This window comes from Chiloscyllium plagiosum, chromosome 36, assembly GCF_004010195.1.
Source record: "Chiloscyllium plagiosum isolate BGI_BamShark_2017 chromosome 36, ASM401019v2, whole genome shotgun sequence".
In the NCBI taxonomy this organism is placed as follows: Eukaryota; Metazoa; Chordata; class Chondrichthyes; order Orectolobiformes; family Hemiscylliidae; genus Chiloscyllium; species Chiloscyllium plagiosum.
This window is the reverse complement of record NC_057745.1, coordinates 35,566,125-35,591,064: the sequence shown is the minus strand read 5'-3', so window position 1 is coordinate 35,591,064 and position 24,940 is coordinate 35,566,125. Positions and strand designations below refer to the sequence as shown.

Genomic DNA, 24,940 nt, shown 5'->3' with positions numbered 1-24,940 from the left:
CCCAAAACAGATCCTTGTGGCACACAACTGGGAACTGAGCTCCAGGATGACCATTTCCCATCAACCACCACCCTCTGTCTTCTTTCAGCTTTCAATTTCTGATCCAAACCACTAAATCAGCTTCGTGCAATAGCCTACCATGTTGAACCTTATCAAATGCCTTCCTGAAGTCCATGTACACCACATCAACCACTTTACCTTCATCTACCTGTTTTGTCACCTTCTTGAAGAACTCAATAAGGTTAGTGAGGTACAACCTAGCCTTCACAAAACCATGTTGACTATCCCTAATCAAATTATTCCTTTCCAGATTATTATAAATCCTTTTATAACCTTTTCCGCAACCTTATCCACAACTGAAGGAAGGCTCATTGGTCTCTTATTACCAGGGTTGTTTCAATTCCCCTTCTTAAACATTTGCTCTCCTCCAGTCTTCTGGCACTACTCCTGTCGACAATGATGACATAAAGATTGAAGCCAAAGGCTCTGCAATCTCCTCCCTGGCTTCCCAAAGAATCCAAGGATAAATCCCAACTGGTCCAGGGGTCTTATCTATTTTCAATCTTTCAAAATTGCTAAAACCTCCTCTATGTCAACCTCTTTCCTATCTAATCGTGTAGCCTGTGTCTTCATATTCTCACCAACATTGTCCTTTTCTAATGTGAATACTGATGAAGAGTATTCATTAAGCTTTCCCCTATGTCCTCAGATTCCAAACACAACTTTCCACGACTATGTTACTCTAGTCATTCTTTTATTCCTGATATATCTATAGAAGGCCATTAGGTTTTCCTTGATCCTATCCACCAACAACTTCTCGTGTCCCCTCCTGGCTCTTCTAAGCCCTCTCTTTAGATCTTTTCTGGTTAACTTATAACACTCAAGCCCCTTATCTAAGCCTTCACAGCTCATCCTCACAAAAGCTTTCTTCTTCTGCTTGACAAGAGCTTCAACTTTTTTAGTAAAGCATGGCTCATGACTCTGAATATCTCCATCAAACTTGTTCTCAGTCCTCTCTTCTCCAAAGAGAACAGCTTCAGTTTCTCCAAACTATCTGCCATCCGTGAAAATATTCTCCTCCATCTTTCCTGCATTCTTGCTATTCCTTTCTAGATTTCTCAAGTTTGGAATACTCCAGCTGAAACTGAATCCAATGTTTTGTACAGATTTTGTTTACTCCAATCTATAAATCCACATCTTCCTTATCAACCACACAATCCATCAGCTCAATGATTTAGGCATACAAACCAGCCCAAGTCACTCCGTTACAAAAACAGAAATTGCTGGAAAAGCTCAGCAGGTTTGGCAGCACCTGTGGAAAGAAATCAAAGTTAACATTTCAGGTGAAGTGACTCTTCCTGTTTCTGCATCTCCCTTTAAATTGTACCCTATCCGTGATGCAGGTGATAACTGATGATTTTCTTTAGTAATTTGTTAATATTGTAAGGTTGTCACTTGATTGTTGAGTTGGTCTGTCGGACCCCGGTTTGGAGAATGGTGGGTTTTACCTGCTTAGCCCAGGGTGTTTGGGTGAAGGGGGCTTCGGGGAAGGGGTGGTTTCTCCAGCACATTAATCTCCCCTAACTAATACACCTCACACATCGCTGAATATTACGAGCAATTTAATATGGCCAATTCATCTCACCTACACATCCCTGAACACTATGGCCAATTCACCTGACCCGCACGTCTTTGGACTGCGGGAGGAAACTGTAGCACCTGCAGACCCGGGGAGAATGTGCAAACTCCACACAGACACCCAAGGGGGGAATCGAACCCGGGTTCCTGGCGCTGTGAGGCAGCAGTGCTAACCACTGAGGCCTCGCTCCAAAAACACCCTATGTATGCCCTGAGCACCATGATGTAGAGACAACCAGCATTTACAGGTGTGCACATGCGATCCATGTCTTTCCGAGTCAGAACAACACTGCCACGGGATTAGAACTACAACTCCCATGGAGCACCATATTGAAACTCCCATGATTCCCTGTTTGTTACCTCAGTGCGCATGTGCCAAGCTGGCATGCACCTGTGGGTACTGCAGTACAGACCACGAAGAGGACAGGAGTTAGTATGGCGCCAACGAGTTCTGCTGCCCAGTCAGATGTCCTTCACCCTCATCGTAATCTAGTCATTCCCCAAATTAATAAATCTGTCATAATCAGAGTGACCTGTATGGACAGAAGCTGCGAAATTCTCAATCAAAATATGATAATCTCAGGAAAACCAGTAGCCACCTCAGAAACAGCCCTGCGGATACCGTCAATCAGAAACAAAAACAGAAATTGCTGGAAGAGCTCAGCAGGTCCGAGGAGAAAAATTAGAGTTAGGGATTGACCACATTTCCAACCATGGAAATCTCTCAAAGATCAACACTAATGTTATCCAAACTGTGCCATCCATGTAAGCTAGGAGATCTTTGCTGACGGAGTGCCATGGCAGGAGTGATAAGAACCACGATGCTGCTGCAGTATATTAATCACAAAAGCTGCTTAAAGGGGTTAGTACATTCAAATGACTGCAAAATGAATTCTGAACAGTGATGGATAGAGGAGAAACTTGGAGGAGTTTGGCCAAATATCCCACATTCCCCATTCTGGATATTAAAATTCATATCAAGGTATCAAAGACTAACAGCTGCATCTAGGAAACTCCACCAAGGGCAGAACACAAAGAGAGATCCACTGCACTGAAAAAGGCCCTTCGGCCTATCTTGTCCATGCCAGACACGAAACAACAAACTTTAACTATTCTAATCCCATTTTCCAGCATTTAGCCCATAGCTTTTCATGCCTAAGTATCATAAGTGCACATCTAAATGCTACTAAAATATTATGCAGGTTTCTGTCCCGACCATCTTTATAGACAGTAAGGTTCAGATTCCCAACCACCCTCTGGGTGAACAAGTTTTCCTTGTATCTCCTTGTAAACCTTCTGCTCCTTACCTTAAAATATACCTAGGAATAGTTTTGACAAATTCCTTCTGAATAATGGTAACTGTAATCAGGGCTAAAGATAACTGTTTAGATAAAAGATAGAAGTGTGTTTCACTTTTGAGAGATTGCTGAACTAATCTCAATGTGCACATTAATCACCAAGTGTATTAGACTCCCTTGTATCAAATAGCATATCATCTAAATTAAATTACAAACAAAGAACAATAATTACCACAAACTTCTGAAGGAAGGGTCACTGGACCCGAAATGTTAACACTGCTTTCTGTCCATACATGCTGCCAAATCTGCTGAGTTTCTCCAGCAATTTCTGTTTTTGTTACTGCCACAAACTTGTCAAACTGACAATGCCAAACACTCTCATTTCTGTATCCACAGTGTTAGGTATTAGCCATGGCCTAGTTTCTGCAGAGGTAGAAAGTTCTCATTAAAACACCTACTCCAGAGACTTGAGCACCAGACAGGATGGTAAACCAAGTGTTGTCAATCTCGTCATCTGGATGTGAAAAATACTGCTACACTATTTTGAAGAAATGTCCATGATGTGCTGGTCAATATTTATCCCTCAACCAACACTGAAAGCACTTAATCTGGTAATTTGAGACACTGGGGCCTCACGTTGTCCAACCTCCCCACTTAACATGGGACCTCTCAATGCCCATTCCCCCATACTCCCATTAGGAGCTTCACACTGCCCCTCCTCTCTTAGGTTAGGGCCTCATACTACCTACCTTCACACACCAGGGCCTCATGCTTCCTCTCCCCCAACACACTGCAGCTTTACACTGCCCATCCCTTACATTGGTTCATCATGTTTTCTATTCCCCACGCTAGGGTCTTATACTGTCCACGCAGTTGTCCAGGTCTCCAGAAAGGGATCATTTTAGTAGTGGAGGGAGCTCCAATATTTAACTTAATTCCAACACTTAGTAACTGAAACAGTCTCCTCCTCATATCTTGCATCAGATGACGATTCTAGGTGAATTTAAGAACTTTTATGCACGCTTAAAATCTAAAGAAGATAAGCAAGGGGAGGGCAGGCCTTTTAAAGGTTAGACTTAGAACATCTTGTAGACCTTATAGTATAAAATATAGACATTATGTTCTCCCTGCACAGGGTGTCAGTAGGAAGATTGTGCAAATGCTGAATTTGAGCTTATATAGATGCTTTAAGTAAGTCTACGTTAGCTAATTTTTAAAGGGCAAGGATAGCAGTCAGTATTCTCCTCCTGTCAGATGTAGAAATCAAGGAATAGTTCAGACTGTTTGGATCAGCTAGAGAGGTATTTAAAGTCACTAAGGTGAATTAGGAGGTATGGAGTGTGATGGATAGTAGCTTTTGAGAGGTGGTCCCACCATAGGTATGGTCAGGTGGATGGCTGACTGTTGGGAGAGGTAGAAAGGTAGTCCCTTGTGGCTATCCCTCTCAAACAAATAAACCTTTTGGGATATTGTTATGGGAATGTGTGAAATAGCTTCTTAGAAGAAAATAGCAATGGCAGCCAGGTCTTGGAAACTATGGCTGGATCTTCTGTTAAGCGGTGTTTGTCACAGTTCAAATGAGGAATTGTTACAGGGAATGTCCAGTCAGGGACACAGACAAGTGATTCTGCGGCCATGAGCAAGATTTCAGGATGGTGTGTTGCATCCCTGGGTCAAGGTCGTCTCAGAGCGGTTGCAGCAATTTCTCAAATGGAAGAGTGAGCAATTGGAAGTCATTGCGCACATTGGTACCAATGACATAGGTAGAGAAAGTAATGAGTTCTGCAAAGTGAATGTGGGAAGGATACCAAAAAGGAGGACTTTGAGGGCAGTAATCTCTCTGGATTAGTCCCAGTGCCACATGCTACTGATATTAGGAGTAGGAGGATAGAGCAGATTAATGAGTGGCTGAGGAGATGGTGCGGAGGCAAGGATTTGGATTTTTGGATCATTGGGATCGCTTCTGGGGCAGAAGTGACCTGTACAAAAGGGATGGGTTGCATCTGGCCTGAAGGGGAACCAATAACCTGGCAGGGAGATTTGCTAGTGCTAGTTGGGAGGCTTTAAACTAATAAGGAGGGAGATGGGGATCCTAAGCAGTAGTCAGATAAAAGGGAAGGCTGAGGGTAGTTTGAAAGTACAGGGAGTAAGTTAAATAGAAAAGGCAGGCAGAACATGGCAGAGAACAAAGTAACATTGAAGAATTACTGTGGAACTACAGGAGATGGGAGAGAAACTCTGCAACAGTATTGAGTGTGGAGCAAAACATGGAAGCTAGTGAACTCGGCGAAATAAATATCGATGTCTTGAAAACAGTTCACAATACAGAAGTTGTGCTAGAGGTCTTACAAAGGGTAAAGGTAGTTAAATCTCCAGGACCTGACCAAATGTAGCCCAAGACATTGTGGAAAACTGGGGCCCCTAGCAGAGATATTTGTATCAGCGATAGCCACAGGCAAGGTGCTGGAAGACTGTTGTGCTTTTATTTAACAAAGATCAAGTTTCCAAAATTAAACTAGTCCCACTTGCCTGCTTTTGGCCCATTTCCCCCTGAGCCTTTCCTATTCATGTACTTGTCCAAATGTCTTTTAAATGTTGTGACTGTAACTGCATCTACAACTTTCTCTGGCATTTCATTCCACATAGGAACCACCCTCTGGGTGACAAAGTTGCCCCTCAGGTCCCTTTTAAAATCTTTCTCTTGTCACCTTCTAGTTTTGAACTGCCATACCTTAGGGAAAAGACAGAACACAGAACAGTACAGCACAGAAACAGGCCCTTTGGCCCAAGATGTTGTGCCGATCATGACAGCAAATTAAACTAATCTGTTCTGCCTGTCCTTGGTCCATATCTCACATATTCATGTGCTTATCTAAAATCTCTTAACTGCCCCTAGCATATCTGCTGCCACTACCACCACCTCTGGCAGTGCATTCTAGACTCCTGCCAAAAAAAACTTGCTCCTCACATCTCCTTTGAACTTGCCACCCACCTCACCCTAAATGCATGCCCGCTATAATTAGACACATCAATTCTGGGAAAAAGATTCTGACAGTCATTTCTATCTGTGCATCTCATTATTTTAATAGGCTTCTATCAAGTCTCCCTTCAGCCTCTGTCACTTCGGAGAAAACAACCCGAGTTTTCTAGCCTCTCCTTATTAGCTCATATCTTCTAATCCAGGAAGCATCCAGGATTCTGCACCCTCTACATCCTCCCTTTAACGTGACAACCAGAACTGAATATAATACTAAGTGTGGCCTAACCAAAGTATTGTAAAGCTGCAACATGACATCCTGACTCTTGTGCTCAACTCTCTGACCAATAACAGCAAGCATGCCATACGTCTTTTTTACCACCCTATCTACTTGCATGGCCACTTTCAGGGAGCTATGGACTTGAACCCCAAGACTCCTCTATACATCAATGCTGTTCAGGGGCCTGCTACTAACTCTATACTTTTCCTTAACATTTGATCTTCCAAAGTGCAGCACCTCATACTTACTTAGATTAAACCCCAACTCCCAATTCTCCACCCCATATCTGCAACTGATCTATATCCGGTTGTATCCTTTGACAACCTTCAACACTATCCACTATCCATCTTTGCATGTCTGCAAACTTACTAAGCCACACATCTACATTTTCATTTATACAGATCATTAACAGCAGAGGTCCCAGTATGGATCTCTACAAAACACCACTGGTCATGGACCTCCAGCCAGAAAAACACCCTTCTACTACTACCACCTGCCTTCTACCGGCAAGCTAATTCTGAATCAAAGCAGCCAAGTCACTGTGGATCCCATGCATTTGAATCTTCTGGATGAGCTTACCATGAGGGATCCTGTTGAAAGCCTTGGTAAAATCCATGTAGATAAAAAGCTTTGCTATTCACCTTATCTCAGCCCCTCATGATTTTGTAAATTTCTAAGGTTACCCTTCAACCTCCTATGCTACAGTGAAAAAAGTCCCAGCCTATTCAACCTCTCCCTATAACTCAAACCCTCCAATCCTGGCAACATCCTTGTAAATCTTTTCTGTACCCTTTCCAATTTAATAATGCCCTTCGTCACCAACGTCCTGTACAATGGCAACATGACATCCCAACACCTATTCTCAATGGTCTGAGCAATGAAGTCAAGCATGCCAATCATCCTCTTCCAGCCTCCTAGATTGCCCTGATCCACTACAATCTGCCAACTGTCGTAATAGGTCCACAGCAGATGCCATCTCCCTGGTCCTACACTCACCCTGAAACATCTGGATAACAAGGACATCGACATCAGGCTCCTATTTATTGTCTTTAGCTCCAATTTCAACACTATAATTCCAACCAAACTCAGAGACCTAGGACTCTGCTTCCCTCTCTTCAACTGGATCCACAGACCACAATCACGAAGGATAGACACCTCCTGTACAATAATTTCAGTTTCTGCTGTAGTTCTTTCGCCAGTTTGTGTGATGGTGTCCCTGGTAATGCTCAACACTAGTGTCCTGCAAGGCTACGTACTCAGCCTCTTTCTATACTCCTTATCTACACATGACTGTATGTCCAAATTCAGCTCTAACTCCATTTACAAATTTGCTGATGACACCACTGCAGTGGGTAAGATCTCAAACAATGACGATACAGTACAGTAAAGAGACAGATTATTTCTTTATACCATGCCACTAAACTATCTCTCCCTTATAGTAAGTAAAACGAAGGAGTCAGTCATCAACTTCAGGAAGTTGAGTGAAGGACACATCCGTGCCAGTATCAATGGTGTTGAGGTGGAGGTCGTTGAAAGTTTCAAGTTCCTAGAAATAAATATCACGAACAATCTAGCCTGGTCCATCCATGTCGACACTACAGATAAGAAAGCACACCAACGCCTTTGCTTTCTCAGAAGGCTAAGGAAATGCATGATCTCAATTACTCTTCCCAATTTTTATAGCTGCACCATAGAAAGCATCCTATCCCGATGAATCACAGCTTGGTGTGGAAACTGATCTGCAAGAAATTAGAGAGTTGTGAATTCCCAGTCCATCATGAAAACCAAAACCTTCCTAACACTGACCCTGTCTAATCTTACTCTGCCTCGGGAAAGCAACCAATGTAATCAAAGACCGCTCCCACCCTAGTTAGTCTCTTCATCCTCTTCCATTGGGCAGAAGATACAAGTTTGAAAACAATGTACCAATGGATTTAAGAACAACTTCTTCCCGTGTTATCAGACTTAGGAAGGGACCCCTCATATAGTAGAGTTGATCTTTCTCTGCACCTTATCTGAAGCTGTAACACAATATTCTGTATTCTGTTCTATTACCCTGAAGTACCAATGTAAGACCTGATTTTTCTGGTTAGCGCGCAAAACAATACTTTTCACTATCTCAGTATGTGACAATAATAAATCAAACCAAATTACCTATTTGTGATGCAACTCTCAAAGAACTATGTACCTGAACCAGAGGTTTCTCTCTTTGATAACACTCCATAAGGCCATTAACAGTGCAAGTCCTACACTTGTTTGCCTTATCATAATGCAACACCTTGCATTTATCCAAATTAAACTCAATCTGCCAATCCTCAGCCCATTGGTCCAATTGATCAAGATCCCTTTGTGATCTTAAAGTAATCTTCTTCACTGTCTTACCCTACCACCAATTTTAGTGTAATGCCCAAACTAACTGTGGTTCCTAAATTCTAATCCAAATCTTTTATATAAGTGACAACAACAGTGGACCCAGCACTGATCCCTTGTGCATTTCAAAGTTTCTGGCAGAGTTCAGAATGTGGGATAAACAGTAATAATCTGGAATGAGCTCTATTTCCTACAGGGCAATGTTCCCATCGAATTTCTTCTATTCCTTGATTTTTAAACCTTTACATTCAGGTTATGACCCAGAGAAATCTACTCCACCTCATTCATCGAAAAGAAAACATTTTGAATGTGACAGCCAAAATTAGTTTGAGATTTCACCTTCTGTCTAAATACCAGACAGGCAACTGGTGCTCATGGCTGGAAGGGGAATCCACTGGCTGCATGTGACCCATTGTTTTCCATGTGGACTTAGTGAGTAGCTTCAGCTTATAACAGATAGAAATACAATGAAAGGGATTTGAGGAACTATGTTGAGCAGGAACATAAAGGAGCCATCTGTGCCTCCAAATGACAACTTTCAAGCCCCAGTTTGGAAACTTGCCACCTTTCTTGCATGCAGGGAATGGTGAGTGGAGACCCTTACGTGGGCGGCACGGTGGCACAGTGGTTAGCACTGCTGCCTCACAGCGCCAGAGACCCGGGTTCAATTCCCGCCTCAGGCGACTGACTGTGTGGAGTTTGCACGTTCTCCCAGTGTCTGCGTGGGTTTCCTCCGGGTGTGTGGACTTGTTGGGCCGAAGGGCCTGTTTCCACACTAAGTAATCTAATCTAATCTAATCTTACGTGGTCTTTTATTGACCTCTTAACAACCTTAATTGTTCATGAGTTAAGAAAGTTACCCATGGACCTTCTCAACTAACACTTAATTGTTGAGGTGATAAGAAAGTGGCAAGTCTCTCTTCAGACCTAACTTAATTATTTCCCCTTCTCACCTTCTGTCACGTTATCTCCAGTAGAAAAACTGACCCAATGTGAATGTCATCCTCTCACAGATCAACTCACTTACCTACTATCTTACCATTCAATGCTGTTGCCACCCTTACAATTTTTTGTCAACTCATACTTTTCCTCACATGCTCCATGTTAAAGCACCAGTATTTTGATCCTGTTGCTGGGCCCTTGTACCCTATAGACAGCACAAGAAACAGTAACAAGAGTCGGCCATTTGGCCCCTCAAGCCTGTGCTGCCAGTTCAATAGAATCATAGTTGATTGGCATTCCTTTTGTCCACTTTGCAACCCCTTTCCTTTAACTCTTGATTCTCCTACTGATCAAAAATAAACCTATCTCAGCCTTAAATATTAAAAAAAGTTCTCTGTCCCACAGCTCTCTGTGCAAGGTGTTCCAATGTCTCAACCCTCCAAAACATTCCTCATCTCAGTCCTGATCTCCTTTTGCAGCCCCTCCCTCCCCCCAATAAAGGACTGATAAAAAAAGGTGTAAGTAAATTGATTCTGCACTGACGTTCCTGACTCTCTTCCCAGCTTTGTACCCCCACCTTTCATCTTTCTCCTCACTAGAGTCAAGCTGTGTCTTTGAAGAGAAAATGAGGTCTGCAGATGCTGGAGATCAGTGATGGAAATGTGTTGCTGGAGAAGCGCAGCAGGTCAGGCAGCATCCTGAAGAAGGGCTAATGCCCGAAACGTCGATTCTCCTGTTCCCTAGATGCTGCCTGACCTGCTGCGCTTCTCCAGCAACACATTTCCATCTCAAGCTGTGTCTTTGCATTGGAGCCCCATGCATCACTGATGGTTCTCTTCCACATTGCCCCACGACAAAGCTCAGTGAGAATTCCAGTGAATCTAGGTCTTAATAATATTTGAGAAACAGGAAGGGGAATTCTCAGTAGGTGGAACAGTTTTGCAAAAAGCTAAGGAATAATATTAATGTCATTCACCAGGTGGGAAATATACAGGCTCAGGTCAATGTTGTATTTATATAAATGCCAAAATTTAATATCAATGGAAAGTTGAACCAGGTGTAAAATCAGCATTGTACCCAATCCTTTGTGATCCCATCCAGTGTGTTAAATGTGAATTATTATAACTGGAAGAATAGTTTTGTGTGTGATGTGACATGAGTCTTTGTACTGGACTACTTTCCATGCCTTCAGTTGGTATGTTTCTTCTCTCTTGGATTGCCTCATATACCTTTGTGCATGATTTGCTCAATTTGTTTATGAATCCTTTGATAATTTTCACTGTCACTTCAGCCTTTCTATTTGACTGGGGATAGTGTGGAGATGGTGTCTGGTGTTGAATTTTACAAACTTTTATGAAGTAGCTGAATTCTTCTGAGAGTAACTGAGAGCTATTGTCCCTCATCACAATATCAGGGATGCCACAACGACTAAAGCATTAAATATATTTGTTGCAATCTCAGTTTTGTCACTTGAATGGAAACACTGCCAGTTCTGTTTCATATCATCTTTCACTTTGATCAATACCAGGAGAGGAAAATTCACAGACATCATTTGTTACCCTGTGCTTTCAGCTCTGGATGATTTGTTGTTCCTCTTTTATGGTTCCTGTCGATAGTTTTTTGCAGCTTTCAGCATATCTGAACATTCCTCTGTTAGAAGCTGTGCCTGTGTACAGCTTTTCAACACTTAGCACCAACACGCTATGCTATGTGCTCGCATATAGCAGTCGTGTTAGTTCTGTGACTTTATTTAACCGGCTGTAAGCTTGCAGGAGTACGGGTTACATGGTAATGGCAAGCCAGGAGGCACAGTTGTAAGGTGATGCATTTCTATCCCAAACAGAGTGCACCAGTGGACAATCTTTGGCCACTGTCTATTTATTTACTGCTTTCAAACTGTGTTAAACAGACCCTGTTCTACCAACATCACCAGTCACACACAGCAAGGTTCAGAGGATCTTTGGGAGAGCACTGACCAGTCATCCACCTGTCTGTGCACTCACGTTAATGGACACTCGGTTGATAACTAAACTTCTGATGTACAATCTGATCAAACAATTTTCTGCTCCATTCAGGAATCCTGAATAGTAATCTTGCTATTGCTGCAACTGTCACGTACACAGTTACTTCGCATTGTTTCATTTCAATTGCTGATAACAACTTCCTCCTCCAATCCTTTTTTGGAAAACCAAAATACTCTCTTGCCTTTTTAAAAAAGTTTCCCAATAAAGGAAATAAAACCAAACGCCTTGAGAGATAGGACTTTATCAAAGGCCATCTGTTAGTGTGACAAGGAATTGGTTGAGAGGCCATTTTTAAAAGGAATTTCAGGAAGCAATTGAGTTCTTGTTACAGTTATAGTTTCCAATGTTTAGTCATATTTTAATTTAAGATTTGGAAGAGAGAAATCTTCCTTTGGAAATGTGAATTGCTTTTTAAAATTTCACTCTATCCTGTTCAGGCATGTTTTTCAAAAGGTTCTTTTTTGAAGATTTTAGTTTAATCCCAACCCATGAAAAAAACTAGTGCTGAAACACAAGAATAAGAATTATGGTTAGAATAAATAAAGAGAAACTGTTGCCTGTGAGAGGACAGGAAGCAGCCAAACGACAGAAATTTAAGACAATTTTAAAAAGAACTGGAAGAGACAAGGAGAAGCTGTTTCTCAGCAAAAGGTCTGCAAGGCATTGCCTGAAAAGACAATGGAAGCATATACAGTATAATTGAACTTTCCAAGGGAGAACTGGATACATATTTTGAAGGGCAATTGGAAAGAGGAGACGGAGAAAACTAGGTAGTTCCTTAAAAGAGCTGGTATACATATGAAGGATTAAATAACCTCAATGATCATTCTTTTTCATTTCCATCTGGTTCCACAGGGGTATACAGTTGTGTGTCAGGAGAGGAAACACAATTTAAGGTGAGACTCTGTGGCTGTTCAAGATCTGATGTTGGGTGAGCTCCTATTTACACAAACAGCAGCCTGAGAGGCAGTCTGCCAAATCCAAGTGTTATGAAGATGTGGATGTACCTTTAAGAGAGCAGCAGAACTATGGGACACAGCATCAAGTGTTCTCAATAAGGCAACAATGTAACACTGGGTCGAACAACTCGATTAGTTCGTTGCCTGGAGACAAAAACAAATTTGAATTCGCCCAATCAGTTTAAATTATACCCTGAAAAGGTACCAATTTCCAATCAAGTTTGAATTGAGTATATTGACGGTCTTAAAAGCCAATGACACAAGCCAATGCTCTGGGGTATAAGAGTGAGGGAAAATTGAACAGTTGAGGGGAGAACTGCCAAGTCCTAGTATGTAACAGATGCTTGAAAAATATCTCTCAAAAGTACCTTTTAGATCAGTAACCTATGACACAGAAATTCCTAACAAGGAGAAAAGATGACACAGGAAGATCCGAAGACAAGAACTAATAGCTGCCTGGTTTTGAAATAAGAAGCGTTGTTTTGTAAACCTTAATTGGGAGTTTTATCGGACTAGTATTGTAGAAGGGAAGGTAAAAAGTTAGAGGAAGGACTTGTACGTAGTTGTTAGCTAATTATTCTCTGTTATACTTCAAGAAATAAAGTTGTTAATTTTTACTTTAAATCATTCTTGGCCGCTCGAAGTTTTACACATTACTGCACGGGATAAATATTTTCTGTGTGGCTGGTTTTAAATTAAGCAGGAGAGTTTACCCTGTGTCGCAACACAAGTTTGAACATGTATAACCTGTGGCAGAACAGTGGCTCAGTGGTTAGCACTGCTGCCTCACAGTCTTGGGGGACTGGCTGTGTGGAGTTTGCACATTCTCCCAGTGTCCGAATGAGTTTCCTCCAGGTGCTCCGGTTTCCTCCCACAGTCTAAAGATGTGCAGGTTAGGTAGATTGGCTTTGCTAAATTGCCTATAGTGTCCAGGGCTCTGTAGGATAGGTTGATTAGCCACGGAAAAGTGGGGTTATGGGGATAGGATGGGGAAGGCAGTCTCGGTGGGATGCTCTTCAGAGGGTTGGTACAGACTCTGGGTGTAATGGCATGCTTCCAGAGTGTAGGGATTCTTTGCTAATTCTATGATATGATACACACACATCTTCAGATATACTTGTGTTGTAATGAAATTCCCACTGGCCAAAAGTAAACTCCCTTCTGGGAGAAAACTCGTCAAACAGGTCTGTCAGAGGAACTGGATCCTAAAGCATAGATGTCTTCCGAGATAGTGGCAAGGTTAGTATTGATTAAGTTGGTCTGAGGGAGTCTTCTCAATGAACTACAGGAGTCATAGGGTCCTACAGCACGGAGACAGGCCCTTCGACCCACACTGGTCCATGCCAACCAAAATGCCCACCCACGTTAGCCCCATTTCCCTGCACTTGGCCCATATCCTTCTAAATCTTTCCTGTCCATGTATTTGTCCAAATGCCTTTTAAATATTGTTAATGTACTTGTCTCAACCACTTCCGCTGGCAGCTCATTCCAATATGTATAGTCTGTGTCAAAAAAAAAAGTTGCCCCTCAGGTTCCTTTATTCTTTCCCCTCTAACCTTAAACTAATGCCCTCTCATCCTCTATTCCCCAATCCTGGGAAAAAGACTGAGTGCATTCACCCTATCCATGCCTCTCATGATCTCATACCCCTCTATAAGGTCCCCCCCCTTCAGTCTCCTACACTCTGAAGAAAAAAGTCCTAGCTTGTCCAACCTCTCCCTATAACTCAAACCCTCGTGTCCTGGCAACATCCTTGTAAATTTCTTTTGCACTCTTTCCAGTTTAATAACATCCTTACTATATCAACATGGCCAAAACTGAACACAATAGTCCAATTGCAGCCTCACCAACATTCTGTATAACTGCAACATAACTTACCAACTTGTATATGCAATGCCCTGACTGATGGTGGCCAGTGTGCCAATAGCCTTCTTCCCTGCCCTGTCTACCTGTAACTCCACTTTCAGAGAACCGTGCACCTGAACTCCAAGGTTCCTCTGTTCAACCACACTCCTCAAGGCCCCACCATTCACCATGAAACTCCTACCTTGATTTGACTTTCCGAAATGTAAGAATCACACTTATTTATATTAAACTTCATTTGCCATTTCTCAGCCACCTTCCCCAGCAGATCAAGGTCCTGCTGCAATTTCTGACAACCTTCCTCACTGTCCACAATACCACCTATTTTAGTGTCATCTGCAAACTTACTAATCATGCATTGTCCAAATTGTTGACATAGATAACAAGCAGCCACAGGAGACTCCTGAACTACCTTCCTATATCTCCTGACAGTCACCCATCTATCTGACTGAATCTGCAGTATAGCTACCTCTCTAAATCTACTAAGCATCATACTGTGTCTCCTGTATGCTCCTCAACGAATAAGAACAAGAAAACTATTTTCGAGGAGTCGGTGATTGAAACAGTAACCATGTCAACATTTAGAAACGAGAGATATCCAGCTAACGAGAAGGGAAACAGGATTCATTACAATCCTGCTCATATCAACATTAAACACCAACACAGACTGGTTGGGTGTGTTTCTGGGTTGGAGTTCCACGTAACTTTGCGACTTCTTGCTTCATCATAGGATTGTTATGTAGCCTAAACTTGGCAACTTGTCTTAATTATTTTGGGACTAACTATCCCTGCACTGACTGAAGAAACAGAAGCAACGCTGCAGGGAAATGTAACAAAATGAAAACAAGGAACATAGAATGTGAAGAAGACCAAGACGATGATGATAAGCAGAAATTTCACCCTAGAAGTAAGTGGACAAATCCCAAAACAAAATAGGATTCACACACCTTGAATAGATTATCTCAGACAATGGCAGGCATGATTGTGAGATTGAAAGTGAATTAAGATACAATGTTGTTACAATGAAAAACATGTTAACTTCGAATAAAGTTACCTTGTATCTCTGAATCTCAGACTATTGATAAGCTATTGCATTTGAAATGCAGACATTTAGGATATTCTGTATATCCGACACAGACAAGATTAGTGGGGAAGTGCGAAAAATGACTGGAGAAAAAAGAATAGTGCAAAACATCAAAGAGAGAAAGATATATTTTGGTTACTACATTAGATCAGACTGCAGGTAGAGATAGATGTTCTTTCTGGAGAGAAAGATTCATGGAAAAGGTTAAAAATCACACAACACCAGGTTATAGTCCAACAGATTTAATTGGAAGCATTAGCTTTCGGAGCGCTGCTCCTTCATCAGGTGATTGTGGAGTATAAGATCGTAAGACAGAATTTATAGCAAAGGTTTACAGTGTGATGTAACTGAAATTATATATTGAAAAAGACCTGGACTGTTTGTTAAGTCTCTCATCTGTTAAAATGACCATGTTGGTTTCAGTTTTTTCATATGTAAATTGCAAACTTTTTCAAAAGTTACATTCTCAAGTGAAAATGTAGAAGAGTGAAGCAGTGGAAATGAATGATAGATGTAACTGACTGAATGCTGTTGACTTTTGGTGATTATGTAAGGACAAGTGGAGGACATAGACAAGGCAGAAAAATGGGAAAATAGAGGGCAGTTTTTTCACACATAGGGTGATGCATATGTGGAATGAACGGCAGAGGAAATGGTAGATTCAGGTACAGCTACAACATTTAAAGGATGTTTGGAAGGTACATAATTATGAAAGGTTTAGAGGGATACAGGCCAAATGAGTAAATGAGACTAACCTAGTTTGGGAAACTTGGTCAGCATGGACAAGTTGGACCAAAGGGCCAGTTTCCATGCTGTATGGCTCAATGACTTGTTAGAAAAACATAACTGGTTTATCAATGAACAAAAATAACAAAAGAACTGTAGAGAGAAAGCAGAGTTAACGTTTCAAGTCCAGTGACCCTTCTTCAGAAAAGTTCTACTGAGGTTTTTCAGAAATTTCTGTTTTGATTTATCAATTTACTTATACATGGAACAGTACAGCACAGTACACAAGCCCTTCGGACCTCGACGTTGTGCTAGCCTTTTATCCTACTCTAAGATCAAACTAATGTACATACCCTTCAGTTTACTATTATTCATGTGCCCATCCAAGTGCCGCTTAAATGTCCATAAAGTATCTGACTCAACTACCACTGTCGATAGTGTATTCCACACACCCACCACTCTCTGTGGAAAGAATCTACCACTGACATCTCCCCTAAACCTTCCTCCAATCATCATAAAATTATGTGTTCCTCCCCCTCCCCCGTGATAGCCATTTCTACCCTTGGAAATAGTCTCTGCCTATCCACTCTATCTATGCCTCTCATCATCTTGTACTCCTCTATCAAGTCACCTCTCATACTTCATTCCAATGAGAAAAGCCCTAGCTCCCTCAATCTTCCTTCATAAGACATGTCCTCCAGTCCAGGCAGCATCCTGGTAAATCTCCTCTGCACCCTCTCTAAAGCTTCCACATCCTTCCTGTAATGAGGCAACCAGAACTGGACATAATATTCCAAGTGTGGTCTAACCATGGCTTTATAGAGCTGCAGCATAACCTTGTGCCTCTTAAATTCAATCCTCCTGCTAATGAAAGCCAATACACCATACACCTTCTAAATAACCCTATCAACTTGTGTAGCAACTTTGAGAGATTTGTGGACATGGATCCCAAGGTCCCTCTGCTCCTCCACACTGCGAAGAATCCTGCCTTTAACCGTGTAATCTGCATTCAAATTTGATCTTCCAAAATGAATCACTTCACACATTTCCAGGTTGAACTCCATCTGCCACTTCTCAGCCTAGCTCTGCATCCTGTCAATGTCCCATTGCAACCTTCAATAGCCCTCCACACTATACATAACTCCACTAACCTTTGTGTCATCGGCAAACTTACTAACACACCATTCCACTTCCTCATTCAAGTCATTTATAAAATGACAAAGGGCAGAGGTCCCAGCACAGAACCCTGTGGCATACTACTGGTCACCGAACCCCAGGCTGAATACTTTCCATCGACTACCACCCTCTGCCTTCTATGGACCAGCCAATTCTGTATCCAGGCAGCCAGATTCTCCTGTATTCCCTGCCACCTTACTTTCTGAATGAGCCTACCATGGGAAACCGTATCAAATTCTATGCTAAAATCCATATACACCACATAGCCACTGCTCTACCTTCATCAATGTGTTTTGTCACATCCAAAAGGCTTATGTAGGCATGCTGACTATCTCTAATCAAACTATGCTTTTCCAAATGATCATAAATCCTGTTTCTCAGAACCCTCTCCAATAATTTGCCCATCACTAATGTAAGACTGACTAGTCTGTAATTCCCAGGGTTATCCTGTAGAAACCTGAGTTTAGCCTGTCTCGCCGGGGGACTTATCTATCATGTTTTTCAAAATTTCCAGCACATCTTTCTCCTCAACATCAACCTGTTCAAGTATATCAGCCTATTTCATGTCACCCTCACAAACAGCAAGGTCCCTCTCATGAGTGAATATGAAGCAAAGTCCTCATTAAAGGCCTGCCCTACCCTCCTTCAACTCCAGGCTGAAGTTCCCTCCATTATCCCTGATCAGCCCTATCCTCACTCTGGCCATCCTCTTGTTCTTCACATAAGTGTAGAATGCCTTAGGGTTTTTCCTTAATCCTACCCACCAAGGTTTTTTCATGCCCCCATCTCATTCTCCTAAGTCGATTAGTCAGTTCCTTCTTGGCTACCTTGTATCCCTCTAGAGTCCTGTCTGACCCTTGTTTCCTCAACCTTAAGTAAGCTTCCTTCTTCCTCTTGACTAGATATTCCACATCTCTTGTCATCCAAGGTTCCTTCACCCTACCATCCCTTCCTTGCTCAGTGAGACAATCCTATCCAGCACTTGCAGCAACCTCTACATTTCTGTCATGCATTTTCCTGAGAATATCTACTCCCAATTTATGCTCCACAGTTCCTGCCAAATAGCATTGTAATTCCCCCTCCCCAATTAAATACTTTCCCATATCATCTGTTCTTATCCTGCTCCATGACTACAGTGAAGGTCAGGGAGTTGTAATTAGCTCCATTTATGCAAAGTATCACTTCAATGCTTTTTGGCACGAGCTCTACTTGAGTCAAGAGTGTGGCGCTGGAAAAGCACAGCAGGTCAGGCAGCATCCGAGGAGCAGGAGAATCAGGAATTCCTGATGAAGGGCTTATGCCTGAAACGTTGATTGTCCTGCTGCTGACATGCTGCCTGACCTGCTATGCTTTCCCAGCACCACACACTCAACTCTGATCTCCAGCATCTGCAGTCCTCACTTTTTCCTACAAGTTTTACTTGACTCCATTTGTGTAACATGCTAACAGAACTAGCTAGAAATCAAAAGTATAGTCAACAGAAGTTGTGCCAGAACTGAACACCATTACTCACTTCCAAACACTAGAAAAAGCAGCTCTTAATGCTACTTTTGTTTTTCATTTATGTATTTCCCACTACCTCCTTAATTCTATAGCCTTTAACTTCCTCCACAGCTACCATAGGATTTCTAGAAGTTTCCAGAAATCCACCAACACAATATCTGCAGTTCTCAGAACTACCAGAGAACTTTCAGACTTGTCAAGCATTATCTTTCTTTGTGGAAAATGTGTTGAGTAGATGTTAAATGAACTGGCCTGTGACTACATGGGTTAAGATCAGCCTCTCTTTTTGACACTGCAATCAAAGGTCAATCAGCACCTGATTAAGGGACTGGACATTAGACAGGATGTGGTTTCAGCAGTTACAGTCCTGCTTCTGACACCCCTTACCACAGACCCCAACTTGAGAACATTCCTCCCCACTCTACCACAATACCCAAATCACTTACATTTGTTCTGAATCCTTGCGAACCTGACTGCTCTTGCAACAGTGCCGACAGCCTTCTCCAAGGCACCACTGAACACAAGAGCTTCCAGCCTCTGATTGGCCAGAAAATCTTACTGCATGGACCTTTCCTTGGGAAGGTGGTGAAGGACTGTCTTCTTGAACCACTAATGTTGTGCAGGTACCCCCATTGTTCCAGGATGTTGACACAGTGGCAATGAAGGAACAGCGGTATATTAAAAGTCATGATGGTGTGAGACTTGGAGGGGAATTTACAAATACATGGTTATGTTCCCATGTATCTACTGCATTTGTCCTTCCAGGTGGCAGAAGTCTTATGTTTGGAAGTTACTGTTGAGATACCTTGATGAATTATTGCAGTGCATCTTGTAAATGATACATACTGCAGGTTTTGATCTCTTTTGCCCATGTTGGACCAAGGCTATGAAAAGATTGGGAGGTGAGTGGCCCCAGTGGTCAAATAATATTTTAATCATTTCCCACAGCATTCATGGGCATAACCCATCAGTTCGTGGCATCTTGTCCTCCCTTAGTTTAACCAACATCTAAGTACCTTCTTTTTAAAAATCATTTATCTTGAAGAAGCACACCCAATCCAGACTTGAAAATGTATTGCTGTTCCATCAGTGTTGATGCATCAAAATCTTTGAACTCCCTCCCTAATGGCATTGTGGGTATAGCTCCACTAAATGGACTGCAGCTTACCAAGACCTTCACAACAGCAACAATGGATTCACAATAATACCTGGGCAATTAAGGAAAATAAGTACCTCCACATAATCTGTTCACATTGTCCCATCCAATGCATTCAGAAATCCTAGCAACTCATTAAATGTTGACTGAATGCCCAAGTTGATCAGTACATAAAAGTATGAAGAACTGTTAAGGCATGTTGGGGATATTGATGAGACATATGTATGACATAAACCATCTGGAAAGGTCTGGAGAAAACTGTCATAACACTAAATGCCAATCAAGGGAGAAGAAGAATGGAAAGTGATTGAAAAACTTGTTTTGTCGACTGGGATGAAAAGAGTGAAGAAGCAGGAGATTTTGTGCTGTACCAGTAGTGGCCCTGCCTCTGGACTAGAAGCTTCAGGTTTGGGTCACATTCTTGTCAGTTAATGAGTTCATAATGTGGCCAAAACAGACAATCCTTTTGATGCACCTACAGCAAGAGTGTTTTCTGGTCAGCTGGAACTATGTGATGGCTGCAGCGCGGCAGCCCCCACGTTAAAAGACTCCATATGTAGTTTGTTACAATGGGATTTACTCAGTTGTATACTCACATTGAGGAGCTACCAGAAATAAAATAAGAGCAGCTATTTTAAAGTGAAGGAAAGTCAGACCACAAGGATGCATGCAGCATGGCGGGGGTCTCACCTGAAGAACTGGAAAGTCTGAGTACTAAGTTATGTTGCTGAATGAAACAGGTGGGTGCATGTATCTGTAAAACCTGTTGTACTTTCAATATTAGCTTGAATAAAACCAGTTAGTTAGAAAAGTTCAAGTCTTGTTTGACCTCAACTTTGATAACGCCTAAAAAACTCACAAGGAAACATAGGAAATAGTAATCAATCATTTAACAATCAAAGTGTAGATGGTTCAAAATCCAGTGGAGGAGACTGAACAAAAAAAAACACAATGGTCTTAAGTTCCAGCCTGACCTCTGAATGGTTTTCTAAGTGTCTTACCCCCAAGTTCCCAAGACCTCCAGTCTTTGACTTGACCTTCCCTGGGCAGTTATCTATCATATTTATCATTGCTCTTTCTATCTAAATGAATGGGCATCACACTTAGATGACTTTAAAAATGGATATTTCCAATTTTAATTTATCCAGCTTTAATAGCTGTAAGCTATGTCATTTGCAAACCCATTGGCCTGAAACATTAACACTATTTCTCTCCACTATTTCCTTCCCAGCTATTTTTGTTCTTGTTTTGTTCGTAAAGTTGTTTTCTGAAGGTAAAGTGAGGGTCCTACCAATCCAATTGATTTGAAAGATTCCGTTGTTGCTGATACTAAAAACTGCAAAGTTGAACAGGGTGATATCAATGCTAGTATCATGTTTCATCCTGATATCTATCTGGTGTTTCTACAGCACCTGTCCAGGCAAAGAGACACAGCAACTATCACACAATCCTGGGCTCAGAACAGCCATCAACTAAACTTTGTACATGAAAAATTCAGAGGTTAGACAACAACAAAGTTTGGATTCCTCTTCACAGTTGCACTGTGTACTGGGACAGAACACAACACACCACTGCTACAAATTAATTAATGTTAATATTAACAAGGAGATTGCAACTCGGGCATTCCCAACAGTACAGGGCTCACTCAGTCCTGGTTCCATCCTTGACAGTGCAGCACTCTCATTGCCCTGCTCCCCAACTCTGACATTACTGACCCTCTGATAGGATTGAGGGAGCACCGCACTACACAAGTCGATAAGTCAAAGAACCAGTTTCTTTTCATGGAAACAGAAGCCAATTGATGCTAAAGCTGCAAAATAATAAGCAGTGGACATTTATTGCCACTACTATTAATTTGATAATATTAATTTTGAAATAGTTATAAAACATACATACACTAGTTATATAAATATATTCATTTATTTGCTAATGTTTCCATTTTACCTGTTCCTGGTGCCATGTTGTCTTCTTGACCATCCTCATGACCCACATCCCAGTACATCTCAGCAATATCTGCTTTCCTGACTTCAGGATGTGATCTCAATTTGTTGAACAGTGGCTAATGTTCTTTGTGAGAGTCTTCTCCAACATTTATTCCCTAATAAAAATACAAATATCAATCAGTTATTTTGTCCCTCCTAAGCTTGCTCCTTTCATTGCTTCTGGAGGAATTTGTGCACTCACCCTGCCTCCTTATGTGAATATCCAGCAAACAGGCTTAACTGCAAGTTGTCCCATATGGTGAGGTGAATCATATCAAAATAATTTGCTCTGAGATGTGTGCATTGCTGGCGAAGCCAGCATTTATTTTCCACCCTTAATTCCTCAGAAGGCAGCTAAAAGTCAACCAATCACTGTGGATCTGAAGTTACATAACCCAGACCAGCTAAGGATGGCAGATTTCCTTTCCTAAAGGACGTGAATGAACCAGTTGGATTTTTATAACAATCAATATTGGTTACACAGTTCCCATTAGCCTAGGTAATTTTTATTCCTGATGACTTTTGTTGAATTTCAAATCCATGTCTCCAGAATATTAGTCAATGGGTCTAGATTAGATTAGATTCCCTACAGTGTGGAAACAGGCCATTTGACCCAACAAGCACACACTGACCCTCCAAACAGTAACTGATCCAGACCCATTTCACTCTGATTAATGCACCTATGGGCAATTTAGCATGGTCAATCCACCTGACCTGCACATCTTTGGATTGTGGGAGGAAACCAGAGCACCCGGAAGAAACCCAAACAGACACGGGGAGAATGTGCAAACTCCACACAGTCACCCAAGTCTGGAATCAAGCCCGGTCTCTGGCGCTGTGAGGCTGTGGTGCTAACCACTGAGCCATCCTCTAATAATTGCTCACCCAATAATATTACCACCACACCTTCATCATCTTGTGCAATAAAGCAAGTTCAGGAACCATTTCCCATTTGGGTCAAGTAACATGGGACAGATATTCAGACCAAAGTATGTAAACTCTAGAATGAACAGGTTGAAAATCCTTGCATTAAGTAACTGACTTGAAAGATATAGTTAAGTCTACTTATGCGCCCAAACGTTTAGAATCCAATCCAAGAACACAAAGTTGCAAGGACTGAAAACAGACATATATAGCACAGCACAGCAATCATTCAGCAGCCTACATTTCAGCAGTGACATACAAACTTGAAACAGATGCACACAAGATTTCCACAACTGTGACATCGCAGTATTGCAGTGCACTCAAGACAATTCATTTTTTATTCATGGAACATTGGGCATTGCTGGTTGGCTGTGCATCCCTAGCTGCCCTTGAATCACTGCAGTTCACATGCTGTATATTTACTCACAATTCCTCTAGGGAGAGAATTCCAAGATTTTGACCCAGCAATTGTGAAGGAATAGTGATATATTTCCAAGTCAGAATAGTGAGTGGCTTGGAAGTGAATTTGTAGGTGATGGTGTTCCCATTTTCCTGCTGCCCTTTGTCCTTCTAGATTGAAGTGATCGTGGGTTTGGAAGAATCTTTGATGAATGTCTGCAGTGCATCTTGTAGATAGCACACTCTGCTGCCAATGAGCATCAGTACTGGAGGGAATGAATATTTGTGGATAGGGTGCCCAACAAGCAGGCCTGAATGATGTTAAGCTTCTTGAGTTATTGGAGGTACACCCATTCAGGCCAATGGGGAGCTTTCTAACACACCCCTGACTTATACCTTATAAATAGCACGCAAGCTTTGGGAAGTCAAGAGGTGTGTTACCTGCCAGAGTATTCCTAGCCTCTGACTTTTTCTTGTAGTTGTAGTGTTAATATGGCTAGTCCAGTTGTATTTACGGTCAATGGCAACCCACAGGATGTTGTTAGAGGGGGATTCAGCAATGTTAACACCATTGAATGTCAAGGGGTGGCAGTTAGATTGTTTCTTATTGGAGATGATCATTGCCTGGCATTTATGTGGTGCAAATGTAAATAATCCAATGACACTGAACAGAACTGTCAGTTTTTTGCACACTGTTTATGCAGTGTAACCGGAATTGACCAACTTTGCAGGAACAAAAATTGACCCCACAGCATGTGCATGGCCAAGCTGTAAAAACAGTTTTAGATAACAGTGCTATCATATTCTTGTATAAATGACCTGTCTCGTTTAACGTGGAAATTGCTGACAAATTGATCATGATACAGATATTTCAATTTTGGGGGTATTTGAAAAACCCCTTTCTAGGTGACATCCTCAGTGCTTGGGAGCCTCCTGTGAAGCGCTTCTGTGGTGTTTCCTCCGGCATTTACAGTGGCCTTTCCCTGCCGCTTCCGGTTGTCAGTTTCAGCTGTCCACTGTAGTGGCCGGTATACAGCGGACAGCTGAAACTGACAACCAGAAGCGGCAGGGACAGGCCACTACAAATGCCGGAGGAAACACCACAGAAGCGCTTCACAGGAGGCTCCCAAGCACTGAGGATGTCACCTAGGCAGGGGACGAAACGTTTGTAACAAAAACTTCCAGCTCGGCGAACAGAACCACAGCAACGAGCACCCGAGCCACAAATCTTCTCACAAACTTTAAACCCCTTTAAAGTTGATTGTGAGAGCTGCAATGACATTTGTTGGCAACACCTCTTCAACATGACACTGCACCTTGAATCTTGTGTGTGTTCAATGTTAAGTCAGCATTGTGTCTGACAACTACAACCATGCCGAACAATGTTATAGCAAATAGCAATAACAACAGAAACACACTGGACATTTCTCTCTAATGCATTTATTTATTCATTCATTTAGCAGTCACCTTTATCCAAGGCAACTTGCACTGTACATTCAGTAATGTCCTACATTTAAGCTTAGGCATATCCTGACTGAGAAATTAAAAGTCCTCATTTTAATATTCAGACACTCTTCCAGGGATATGGTTTGCCTGATGATATAGTCCTTTGTCCTGGAACTGTCCCTGGAAAACATGG

The 24,940-nt window shown here is 41.9% G+C and overlaps 1 protein-coding gene across 1 annotated transcript in view; it reads right to left on the bottom strand.

Moving 5' to 3' along the window:
• Positions 1 to 24,940, bottom strand: part of lrrk1 (leucine-rich repeat kinase 1) — a 237,289-nt gene that overhangs the window by 195,296 nt on the left and 17,053 nt on the right. Inside the window, exon 2 of the mRNA XM_043677668.1 lies at positions 21,941 to 22,094. Within this exon, the coding sequence (XP_043533603.1) occupies positions 21,941 to 21,998 (58 nt within the window). The 5' untranslated portion in view covers positions 21,999 to 22,094. The remainder of the gene's footprint in view (positions 1 to 21,940; positions 22,095 to 24,940) is intronic.